Here is an 11,915-nt window from a genome sequence, read left to right as displayed (position 1 = left end):
TGTTAATACCAGCAAGCATTAATTAAGTCATTCTCTGTTATAACCTTCTCAACTTGCTATCCCCACAGGCTTTTATTACCTATAAACATTAGTTCACGAACTGTCACCAATTTGTCCTCGCAGGATGTCTTCTGCTCAACCCGATAACAAAACGTCCACCACAGGCTCCAAGCCATATAACCCTTCCGCAGCACTGGACAAGATCTTAGCGGATTCCACAGCCAGATATGCCCCGCTCAACACCGCTGATCATGGGAGTGACCTGAACCCGACCAAGCCCGGAACCGATTACCAGTTTTCTCCCGGTTCGCAGAGTGCCACTGCGGCGAGTTTACAAGGATCCAAGGATACCTCTCAGCCGACCACTCAGAGCGATAGAGCTAATGCTGCAATTTTTGGTCTTTACTGAGCCTGTAATCCAGGCCATCACACCAGACCATAGCCAGCATCGACGATCTCCATTTTGCTTGATATGATATATATGCATATGCAATTCTGGATAACCGATCTATCCCCAGAGACTTTGAGACAGAGCATGACTGACGATGGTCAGTATCAGAACGCTCCTATACGTATGCCGCCGCCAAGCAGTGTCTCCCTCGATTTACCGCTGAAGACAGACTTCCATAGTTCGTCTCGGACTTCGGGTAGATTCAGTATAGTTCTTGTTTCTGGGAAACAAATATTTAGCTTTGGTATATGACTAGTAGAAATGTACTCAGAGGCAAACTCACTGCTGTCTTGATGACCTACATCAAGGAGTAATACGGTATCAGACGTGATGTTGATCGCTCCTACAGAATTGTCAGATATCAGCACCGAGTTCGCACAAAGCTTTGTTACTACTGACTGACCTTCCATCAGGAGTTTTCCAACTCTTGCCGGCGTACCGACAGCTATTGAGACTTTCTTATTCTGTAAGAACTTGACCTGATCGGCAAGCTTAAAATGCTTCGCAAATAGCTATTATCGAAGCGTTAGCTCAACTCGTAATGATGTAACGTCGCCGAACATCCACTCACTTTCGCGACTTCTCCATTCCCTTTCACATCCCTCACGCCCCTCACTACGTCTGCGCAACGCAACCCCGACAAGGCGAGTATGATCACCTGAGGTTGACCAACTACCAACTTCTTCTTTTCCAGAGGCTTCAGCAGACTTTCGATACGCTGCTGCAAAGGTTTGAAGGGATCTGTCTCGGATGTTGAAGGTGTATAATCTGGAGGCGAGAGTAGATTCGATTCTGGGATAGTTATATCGTCTAATTCGACTGAACTTGCTGATGGGTACGACTCGCGTATCGAATTAAGTAAGATTGAGGATAGTTCGGAGGGAGTTAGGTGGGTGAGAGACTTCTCTGCCGGTATACCTGCTTGGTTCTGTCTTTTCTGCTCATGGAATGAGCTCTGGCGGATGAAGATCGTGAGGCAGACAGCTCACTTACTTTGGCTTTACGCTCCTTCTCTTTCTCCTTCTTCCGTTTCTTCTTATCGGCTTTTTTCGCTTCCTCGTTGTCCTCGCGGTCATCCGCTTCTACCTCTTCAATCAAGCGCTTCTTACCTTCGGCTATGGGACTCCTTACAATCTCGTCTTCTTCACCCTCTAGTGGCGGCAATTCCCCATCTCCGTTTTCCGATATACCATCTTCACCTTCGACTTCTGAGCCACCTTCTTCGTCTGAGCCAGCAAGGAAATCAGGGTCGAGCTCTAAACCATCATCGAGATCGTCACCTCCGGTCTTTGGCGGTACCTTGGATGTTGTCTGCACCATTCTGTTCTGATTACTAAGTGAAGGTATCATGTTAACAAGAGCACCTTGTTTACCTTTGAAAATACTGGGTGAATGCTGAAAATCAAAAATAAAATATCTGATCGACAGATTACCACGTGGGTCACCGCTTAACCTCCACCTTCCCACGGTCATCATCACGATAATTTCAGAATGGAGGTGCAAATGCCTCCTATAAAAGTTGAATTGTTCAATTTTGGATTGATCTCTGAACTATACATAGCGTTCTGACCGGATAAACAAGCATAGTCAAGCAAGATGGGTAAAGCACAATACAAGAAGAAGACTCAAGGAAGGAGACATAACCCACTGAGAGTACCAGATGCCCACTTGGGTGGTGGGAAGGGGGACGGTAAAGCTGATCCAGCGAAAGAGAAACAGATGTTACCGATCCTCAACAAGGTGAGTGGTTTGTGATGCGAAATCAGGACAACTTGGCTGAAGATGGAGATACAGCTCAAATCACCAGAATATGCGGATAGGACCTGGGCATGTGCAGCTATATGTAATTTGATACATAACGATGCGGCCACCAGACGATTATTCCAAAGTAGAAATGTCGTTGGTGAGCTCATTGAGCGATTGTCTGATAGTGTGGATGAGGTACTTGTAGAAGCTTCGGGAGCCTTGAGGTAAGTAAACAATTATTAATTCATCGATGTTAGGGCCTGATTTGATCCTTGGTGTATAGAAACTTAGCTATCGATGGTGGTCATGAGATCTGCAATGAAATGGCCAACAAGGGCATCATGTCTCATCTCACAGTCCTCATCGGCAAGGTGAGCTCATCTACCGATGTGAAACCCATGAGCGACCTTATTCTGACCTTTTTTTGCAGATTTCCAACACCATCGACTCCATATCATCATCATCATCTCAACCCCAGAAACAGACTGACGAGCAATTCCAAAATCGAAAACATCTCCTTTCGCTAGCCGAGAATGTTATTTCCCTGTTATGGAGTTTGGCAGAAGCCAACCCTAAGACACTAGCAGCTGTCAATGCAGTGGGATGTGAAGGACTTTTGATCAAGGTTCTAGCTGGAAGGGCATCGCTTAGTATCGGTGTTACTCTTGCGGCTTGTAAGTTGCTTCGATTATCGTAATTTGACTGACCTTATAGCTGAAGCTAATTTATGCTTCGTTCCCAGCGCAAGCGCTCTATTCGCTCACTCAGGATAATCCTCCGTTCCGAAAAGCTGTTGTCAACTATCCAAATGCCTTAGAAACCATAATAAGCGTTATTGAGGAGGACCATCTGCCCGTGGAAAGTAGTCAGAACGCCAAAGCTAGGAAAGGCAAAGGAAAGGATAAGCAGACAAACGGTGATGTAGAGCAGGAACTCCCAGATGGAAGAGCTCTTCTCAGGAGGATTCTTGTTTCCGGTATGTCGTGCAAGTTTGTTTCTCCTTGGCTGCTCTTTCGCTGATATCATGAATAGGAGTGATAAGGAATTGTGTACTGGTCGGCTCAAGAACAGACGAGCGAGTCAACGTATCAGGTTTGACGAGCGGGACTATACTGCCTTTGGTGAATGGCTTGTTGGACGTCAATCTGGCACATGTTGTCAATAGGGTTCAGGAGCTTGTACAGCAAGTAGTGAGCTACATGCGACATTTCGAAGAGACGCATCAGAAACTGACATCTGGAAATAAGCCCAAAGAAGGCATTCTCAACCTTGGGAAGGACCTGAAGACGGATCATCAATCCCCAGCTGAGGTGTCGTTGGAGCGGATTGAACGAAACCTGAGCACTGTCATCATCGCTTTGGAAGTGTTGACCACCATCTGTGCGGGATTGGAGGACGAGGACGAGGAACCAGTATTGAACAGTGCTGAGGCAATTGCTGAGCAGGAAGGTTAGTTGGGCCTCTGAAAAGGAGTGCGTTTCGTCGCTGATACCAGATTGATCCGTCAGACGAGGACGAGGACATGGAAGAGATGCTCGCAGACGAAGACCTCATAGAGATGGGTAGAGATCCCTCTTTCGCCATTGTGGAAGACAGCCGTGCGCCTCCGGTCAATCCAGGCGCGACTCTCTCTCACCTGCTCAACACACTGCAGCTGCCAGCTCGACTTACAGCTCTCTCACACCTCACTCCACTTTCATTCCCTCCTGCGAACAATCAGCCTTCACCACATCCACCAACAACTTCCGTCCTCTCGGTTCTCCATCTTCGTGCTTTGGAAGCTCTCAACAACCTTCTTCTCACTACTGCTGCTTCTCTGCCATCTAGGTCTGATGCGGTATCTCAATTGGCGAGTTCCGTTCCAATTCAACAAATATGGTCAGACATGTTCGCTCTCATCGGTACCCTTGGCTCCGAACCTGATGCCATGAAGCTGAAAGGTCAAGAGATGCGTGTAGAAGTTCTGGAGATGGCATTGGGCTCTATATGGGGAACTGTGAAAGTGGCTCCTAGCCAATTGGTAAGCTTTCTGCACCTCTCTGATGTCGACGCTGACCGACAAAGCTAATGATCGGTATCACATAGGATGTACAAAGTAACAATATCCAAACTCTAATCGATTGCACCAGTGTTTTGAGATCGGATGTCGCGAAAGTGCGAGTGATTGAAGCCCTTTCTGCTCTTGCTGCCAGAGAAAATGTCTCGGTTGACGAAAACAAGGTGAGCTCAATCGATAAATGCCATTTCATTTGGCTGACAACCCGTCCGTGTCAGGTCATCGGCACTTGGCTCATACAGGTTCTCACGACTTCACCGTCTCTCTCTGCTGAGGTCCTCATTGCTATACTGAACGCCATCATTGACATTTACGCCGATGAAACTCGATCTTATGATTCCCCAGTCTTCGTTCAGGGTGGATTCTTGACTCAGTTGAGTGGAACAGTAGCCAAGGTCAGAAGTGAAGTAAGTTTCCTGTCCTTTTCGTTCCTTATGATACAGCTAATAGGAGATGTTTAAAGGTCAAGAAGATCGATAAGCGAAAAGATAGGCAACTCAGAACCCAAGGTGAAGAAGTTTACGAAAACTTGACAGCTTTCATCAAGTATCGACGAAGTTTGCGTCAATAAGTCATACCTACCTTTGTATATAGTCCAATCATATGGCTGATAGTATTGATACCATGCATGCACTGATGATTCATCAGCCTATCTATGGTGTTCTTGTGCCGTAAATGCGATTTACTTCTTTTTACCACCTTTACGTTTTCTCGCTTTGCCTTCATCAGGAGTGACCACTCCACCTGTCATCCAGCTATCATCCTCTTCTATCAGCGTCGTACCATGAGCATTACCGTTGCTTTCAACTTCCCCTTCTTTCTTCGCGGCTTCGATTTCAGGAGCCTTGACTTCTGCTCTCGCTTTCATAGCCACCTCCGAAGCAGCTTCGATAGTCTCATCTAAGAGTTTCTTTTCTTCTTCTTCGGTAGGTGCGTCAGACCATGCCCAAAGATCCTTGAGTTCGCCTCGCACAACAGCAAGAAGTAATGGACCTAAAGCTATATGCAAAAGGGCCTTTGTCAACTTTGAATTCTCCAAGGGCAGGACTAAACCAAAATTTTGGGTAAAGGGGAACAACAACTCACTACAAGCAGGAGACAAATACAGCAAAGCAGGTTGAGCCGCTCTAAAAGTATGCATAACCACCATAGTTGTTGCCAAGCCCACCACATAGCTTATCATCCCCGTATAGAAGTACGGTTTTGAGAATCTACTTCTGGTTGTAACTTCCTCTTGAGGATGAAATTTGGCATATCGATGCAAGTCGAATCGCAGACATAAAGCTATGACTAGACCTGGTACGACTATATCACCTAATCCCAACATTGCGAAATCTTTAGGATGGCCGAAAGGTGATGATTTGGGAGAGAGGATCTTGATGGGCGCATCTATTGATTTGGCTACTGTGACCATGACTGGAGTAGCGAATACCTACAAACATATATTGTATCAGTACAGCAAGGACGGTTGGAAATTGACTATCGAAATATTAGGAGAGATGATTGATGTACTTACCCAGAAGATATCATAGATCAACAAAACGCCTAGTAGTAGGAAAGCAGTCAAGAATGAATCTAGCTTTAGCAATGCTAATGTCGCTGTTGACAGACTCAGAGCAAGGATGTTAGATAGGATGTAAGGTCGCCCGAGTGGGATGTAAAGAAGGGGGAGAGCGATGGATATGGGGATGAGTATCATAGATGGGAGTGTGGTTGGGAGATGAAAGACCTCTGATTGAGATTGCGTTTGTGTTAGCATACTTCTAGCGATGTTCATAGATGATATATTGTAGGTTTTATTGAAAGAGGATAGAACTCACGTCGAATCCCAGCTGAAATTCTAACGTGATAAGTCGTAGGTTTGCGACCCAACGCACGGAGTGACCATATGGCAATTGACGAGAAGGTCTACACGTCAAGAGCGAGTTCAGCACAGCCCTTGATCTGTGATCATTAGGTGATGACAAGCTTACAGAGTGCATTGCGAACATGCCAGCTCCCGTGACTGATCAACCATTTCGTACATCAGCAAGAATATCCCCTCGTTCACATTGCGACTAAGAAACCAAGAGAATGCTGATGATGGTAGTCCACTTACAGTAGAAGCCCAGTATAGTATTTATCCATTCCTTTCCGACATATTTCAAAATCAAAAATAGACCCAGCAGCGCTATCGAACCAAATACAGGGAAAAGGAGTGAATCCGTCCAAGTGAGCGTTTCTTCAATCACCTCTTCTTCTTCTTCTTCGTCTTCTGCCCCATCTAATAATTGAGTCTTGCGAGATACTTTTCGTTTGCGTATAGTCTCTTCAGGTGTCTGAGTACGGTCTTCATAAGTGTCCGACCATTTTCGACATCGTCGTGGGGTAATGAAAGGATGCAAGGGAAGTAAAACTCACTTTAAGCGATTTGAATGACCCTAAAGCTATGGGTATCAATGCTTGTAATCCCAAGGAAAGGTATGAGCCTATCAGCTCTGCATCTTGAGGCATCTCTTCACTCGTCGACTCCGCTGCTTGGTAACCAGATGGCCAATATTTGTATTAAGACAGGAAGAAGTGGTAAAATCAGACTGTTTTCGCGAATTGGGACGCGTGTCATGTATGATGGATCAAATTGAGCCGAAATTGAAGTGTGGCGGCCAAGTCGGAATGGTGTTCCGTCATCAGCAATTTATCATCAACCTGCTGTTCACAAAGGACAGGCTTCTCATGACGGGTCAACCACTTAGAAGAAGACATCGGGATATGTTCCGAGCGAACACACAAGATGATGAAGCTCTGATGTTGCTCCCGATGGCGTTTCTTTCGCAGGAGATCATAGTTGAATTAAGCCTACTGTATACTCCGCTAGTCCACACAGTTGTAGAAGTAGTCAAACGAACGTCCATTTCGTCAATTATATGTTGTCCTAATCACATGAGTCTCAAAAGAGTCTGGTCTGTCATACAACTTACTACTGACCGTCGCGACAAAGCCTTTCAGGCCTAGACTTTACACTGAGAGGTACTGAATTCAAATGGACAAAGAGGCTACTCCGTCAAACAACTCGAGCCATACATACATACTCAGACGGCGCAGGACGGTCCTGGCTTGTGAATCTTGTAGGACCAACCATATCAAGTGTGTGAGGGATGAGGGTCAAGAGTGAGTGTGCCGCCCTATGCGGAAGGGTAATCGTCCTGATTCTTATGTTCATGACTGACGCCTCCCGGGCAGAAGCTGTAAGAGATGCATCGATACAGCAAATCAATGCACTTTCAATCCCAAACATCCATGGCAGACTTCCACTCTGGAAAGGAAACAAGAACTCCCTGACCCACTTGGATTCACTTCTGCCACGACGTCTTCTGCTTCTTCGACAGTGGTGCCCTCTGCCTCTTCGCAGAACACTTACGCAACGGACTCAGCAGATCATGTGCGACTATCTCATGCTCACGCTCAGCGAGACCCCACTTATCCAGTTCAGACTACCAAGTCTGACGTACTTCCAGGACGGGAGGTGGCTCAAGAGTGACCACCTAGCACCCCCGCATCTAAAGGCATACAACTTGATGGCTCATATCCATTTGTGACCAGGTCGTATCTGTGGATCAATGTTGTTGCCCACCCAGACGAATCAACTTCTACAGCATTCTCGTCGGATGATGAGCCCTCCCAACCAAGCGTATCAGATCCGTGGACTGGAGATGATGAACGCTTGTTTGAGGAGATCCATAAAAATATCTTTGGGGAACTCGATGATCAGCCTGACAATGTGATACTCAGATAGTCAGTCACTCTAGTGGTCAACCGGTAATGGGGATTACAGAGGAAAGTGTGGTTTGAGAGGAGGATACATGGTGGATCTCACTCGATCGCATTTTCTCTGTAAGGAACAGTCGCCTCTTCTTTGGTCTAAAAAGTGCCACCCGAATGATATGTACTATAGATGATGTATGTGTGATGTCATTCCCTATGCTCTTGAAAAGAGTTGTCAATTACTTTCGAAAAAAAAGCCCAGGGAAGGAGAGAACAATTCTAAGATTCAAGGCTGCCGGTAACAAAGTCTCTGATGAGGCCATCTCTCGGTGCATAATTCACGGAATTGCAATCTCGTCATTCAAAATAACACCACTGTACAACCGGTGAAATGATCATCGGTCCAACACTTGTCCCGATAGCATTCATCCCTCGATTCCGCGTATACCTTGAAGAACTTCGAAGGGTACGATGATCCTTTGGTTGTCCTTTGATGATCACGACAAGTAGGTCATTGGACTGAGCATCGAACCAAAACATCTGCTACAACTGTTGTATGTACAGTATCGTATCTCATCCACAGGCACATCATCTTTATAGCCGAGATCCCTTCCATGAGTTTATGATGTACTGCAATAGTCCCTCGTACCTTTTTTTCGCCTCTTTGTCTCTCCCTCCTACCTCCATCTTTACTCGTATTTGAATTTAAGACAGAGGCGGAGATAGGACCTTAATTTTAGATGTCCACGAATACCATCTTGTGCCGTGGCTATTGGCGCAGAAGCTCGCCGTCTGTTAGTGGGCAATGCCGTGCGGCAGTCATACTCATACTTTATTCCAAGCATTTCGGAGATCTCGTCTGCGTACAATTCGGGCTAGGGATGTCACCTGTCCTCACAAGTAAAAACGTTTTCTTCTCTGTGCCTGACGGTTTAGTATCTGAAATCATATGGATTTAAGAATAAGATGTGGCTTTTTCTTTGATCTGGCGTGATCTCTGTTGCATGCTTGCCGCATTCATGGAGAGAACGGCAAGTTATTACATCATTCGGTTGCTTCACGGAACCTCATCTTCACACCAACAAGCTAAGGTATACGGCGTACGGTGTAGCCCCATGCTAATGATCTTCTCTGTGGTATAAAGTCTAGAATCATGTTTACCGCATTTCATCTTGTCATTGAAGATCTACATCCAGTAATATTTGTAAGAATTGGACGGGAATTCCGGACTGTGCCTAACGAAATTCTTGGATTTCCTCCACTTGCCCTGCGCTAAGTTACTTTTCCGATACATCCCTAAAATGCGTCCCGGAAGCTGCTAGCTGTGGCAATCGATATGAACTAATTAGAAGACTGTCACCCCAGAACGATAGTGCATGAAAAGAGTCTGGACAAAGTTAGTTTCCACCCACTCACTGCATCTTTTGAAGCCTATATGTGTTACGACAGGGGTTCGAAATATGCTTGTTTGGCTGGCTACTGTGCTAGCGGGCGGGTGCCGGAATTGAGCCGCAGACTGCGCCCCTAGTTTGGTATGTTCATTTATTGTGGCAGTACAGTTGTACCTCCAAATCGAACAAGTCACCAAGACATTGAGAATGATGAGTCTGGAAAGCTTATGACTAGTCAACCAGACTAGACGCACAGCCAGAGAGAGAGAGAGTCCAGACTAGCCACGCCATGCTATTGGGTCTAAGGTTGTTCTACTGACCGTACTTTACCTCTTGTTCCCGACAACGGAAGAGAACAAGGAGGAAATTGATGACTTTGCATTGGGTGTGAGTTCAGGCCGGGAGTCTGACGACCAAGGTCTCTCAATACACCTTGTGCCACTCGCGATTCAGCTCTTCATCAGAGGAGGCTAGCAACAAGATCACTGGCGTCATCACATGCAGGTCTAGACTCTTCGGAAAGTGTTGGACACGAAGTGGCTGGTATGAATACGAGATCTGGGGTAAAGGAAACGGACACACGAAGACTTGTAAAGACGATGGTCAGTTGCGTCTTGTGACCACATATCCAGCGACGTTGACGGATGACGGATGTCAACTTGCATATGAATGTCGACGCCTCATTATCATCAGCTGTTTCATGTTTGAAGTCGTCCCCAACATATGGATCATATAAGATATGTTTGATCAACGTCGGTGGCGAAATAAGGTACAAACATATCTATGCATTGATGTTCTTTCTGAAACGAAGCCGCACAAGCCATCCACTTCATCTCCTTTTGCCGATTATCTTTGTCGTGGTCAAATTAGTAGTCTCCGTTTCATCCCAAACCATGATGAGGTCTACTCGGATTAAGGATGAACACAAAAATGATATACCTCGGTGGTACGGAGAAGAGGCAGGTCAGGATTGATGAAACCCCCTCGTTTCATCTTTTTGCTTTTCGAAACGAGACGACGCTAGTACACGCCACGCAATGATCGTTGTTCTGGAATCTCGCTTGCTTACCAGACCAGTACGCTGCTTTTGCTTTAAGCTTCCCGTTCGCAGACAGAGGTAGAGGTAAGACGAGATCCTTGACAACCAACATCATATCCGTTTCGAGACATTCAGTTGAGCACAAGCCCCTTCTACCGAATAGTCCCGTCCCGATGAAATGGTAAGACCTTGCGATCGAAAGGTATTCGTGCATGATAAAGGAGGGTCGTAAGTCCATAATTGAAGAAGACTGATTGAATGGGGATGGGTGATGGTGAAAAAGGGGTATCTGATATCAACCAACCTTGTATGCGTGGTGTCTGTGGATGTATGTATGTTGTATATCTATCTACGCGTGATACCCCTGATCGAGTGCAGCAAACGGCAAAGGAGAATATTCACAATGTTTTTCGATTTCGAGAGATTCGAGATTGTCCCTGAGTGCCTTGTTTGTCTGCATCTTCAATCCTCTGATAAAGTGCCTTGGAATTCACTATGTTCTGGCCCGTATACCCATATACCCACACGAAGCATACCATACGCTACCTGGTTCATTCCGATACGGGATTTTTCCATGCGAGCAGTATATCGGAGAGGCGTAAACGTAGCACGTAACGTGTACCTTGAACAGAAACGAAAGCATAAATCCCCAACCCCCCTCATATCATTGGTTCTTTTTGGTCATTGGATATCTTTCTTTCTTTCCACGTTACAAGTAGTCAGCAGCACTTGTACTCGCACTCGTCCTTCTTCCCACCCGCCAACCAACACCCTGATTTACCTCTACTGCTTTTTCGTTTTCCAAATTTCCCTTTCTTTGGTTTGTTTTTAGATCAGGTTCCATTTCAAACAATCTACCGAGAGAATTACTGTATGATCGTACAGTGTAGCTCAGTCAGGTCCCCCCCTTTTTTCCCCTGTTAAACTATATACTACAAGTATATCATCAACACATCTCATCATCATCATCATTCATCCATCATCCTTCATCTACCATCAATTCATAGCGTCCCCATCCTCATCCTCATCCATTCTCCTGTATATACTATATACATATCTATCCCATTTCTGTTCCTCAAACAGATTCCAAAATTTGTACCTCTTACCGCTCTTTTAAAGACACCCACACCGCTCGGACCAAAGCACAGTACATATCTATCATTCATCCTCAGTCTCACCCACTCGAGGCACGAAACACCAAAAAGTGGAGATACCCATCCTGCTATCGGTACTCGTACTCTTCGTAATCAGGTGAGTCAGTCAACATGCCTTGTTTTCTCACTTCGGACTGTTGTGATCTACACCAGCTCGTTGGTAAAGACATCTTCATCTACCCATTTGCATTTGCTCGTTCTCCGCTTTCATACCATTCGTGCCTGTCGCCTTCTATCTTCTCCTCCATTGTTCGCCGCTCGTGTCCATGGATGCTCGCTTCATCATGGACTCGCTCTTCCTTTGAATCGTGTGGGTCGACAGCTCGGCTTCAATTCT

General features: G+C 45.8%; 4 protein-coding genes across 4 annotated transcripts; 2 read left to right on the top strand and 2 right to left on the bottom strand.

The window, feature by feature from the left end:
• Positions 1 to 124: 124 nt before the first annotated feature.
• Positions 125 to 409, top strand: L199_003221 (uncharacterized protein; the record flags this gene model as incomplete). The annotated part of the gene is made up of 1 exon (XM_064888957.1): positions 125 to 409. The coding sequence occupies one exon, from the start codon at positions 125 to 127 to the stop codon at positions 407 to 409; it is 285 nt and encodes a 94-aa protein (XP_064745029.1).
• Positions 410 to 555: 146 nt separating this feature from the next.
• Positions 556 to 1,771, bottom strand: L199_003220 (uncharacterized protein; the record flags this gene model as incomplete). Its single annotated transcript, XM_064888956.1, has 5 exons — positions 556 to 671; positions 735 to 794; positions 855 to 963; positions 1,023 to 1,388; positions 1,445 to 1,771. The coding sequence occupies 5 exons, from the start codon at positions 1,769 to 1,771 to the stop codon at positions 556 to 558; spliced, it is 978 nt and encodes a 325-aa protein (XP_064745028.1).
• Positions 1,772 to 2,047: 276 nt separating this feature from the next.
• On the top strand, positions 2,048 to 4,824 carry L199_003219 (uncharacterized protein; the record flags this gene model as incomplete). The annotated part of the gene is made up of 11 exons (XM_064888955.1): positions 2,048 to 2,191; positions 2,246 to 2,421; positions 2,481 to 2,568; positions 2,628 to 2,871; positions 2,940 to 3,173; positions 3,230 to 3,387; positions 3,445 to 3,646; positions 3,706 to 4,217; positions 4,283 to 4,417; positions 4,472 to 4,660; positions 4,717 to 4,824. The coding sequence occupies 11 exons, from the start codon at positions 2,048 to 2,050 to the stop codon at positions 4,822 to 4,824; spliced, it is 2,190 nt and encodes a 729-aa protein (XP_064745027.1).
• Positions 4,825 to 4,935: 111 nt separating this feature from the next.
• Positions 4,936 to 6,746, bottom strand: L199_003218 (uncharacterized protein; the record flags this gene model as incomplete). The annotated part of the gene is made up of 7 exons (XM_064888954.1): positions 4,936 to 5,252; positions 5,340 to 5,685; positions 5,770 to 5,984; positions 6,074 to 6,161; positions 6,227 to 6,258; positions 6,352 to 6,571; positions 6,654 to 6,746. 7 exons carry the CDS (start codon positions 6,744 to 6,746, stop codon positions 4,936 to 4,938), a joined length of 1,311 nt encoding a protein of 436 aa, XP_064745026.1.
• Positions 6,747 to 11,915: the final 5,169 nt, after the last annotated feature.

This window comes from Kwoniella botswanensis, chromosome 1 (genome assembly GCF_036426115.1).
Source record: "Kwoniella botswanensis chromosome 1, complete sequence".
NCBI lineage: Eukaryota > Fungi > Basidiomycota > Tremellomycetes > Tremellales > Cryptococcaceae > Kwoniella > Kwoniella botswanensis.
This window is presented reverse-complemented; position numbering and strand designations above follow the sequence as displayed.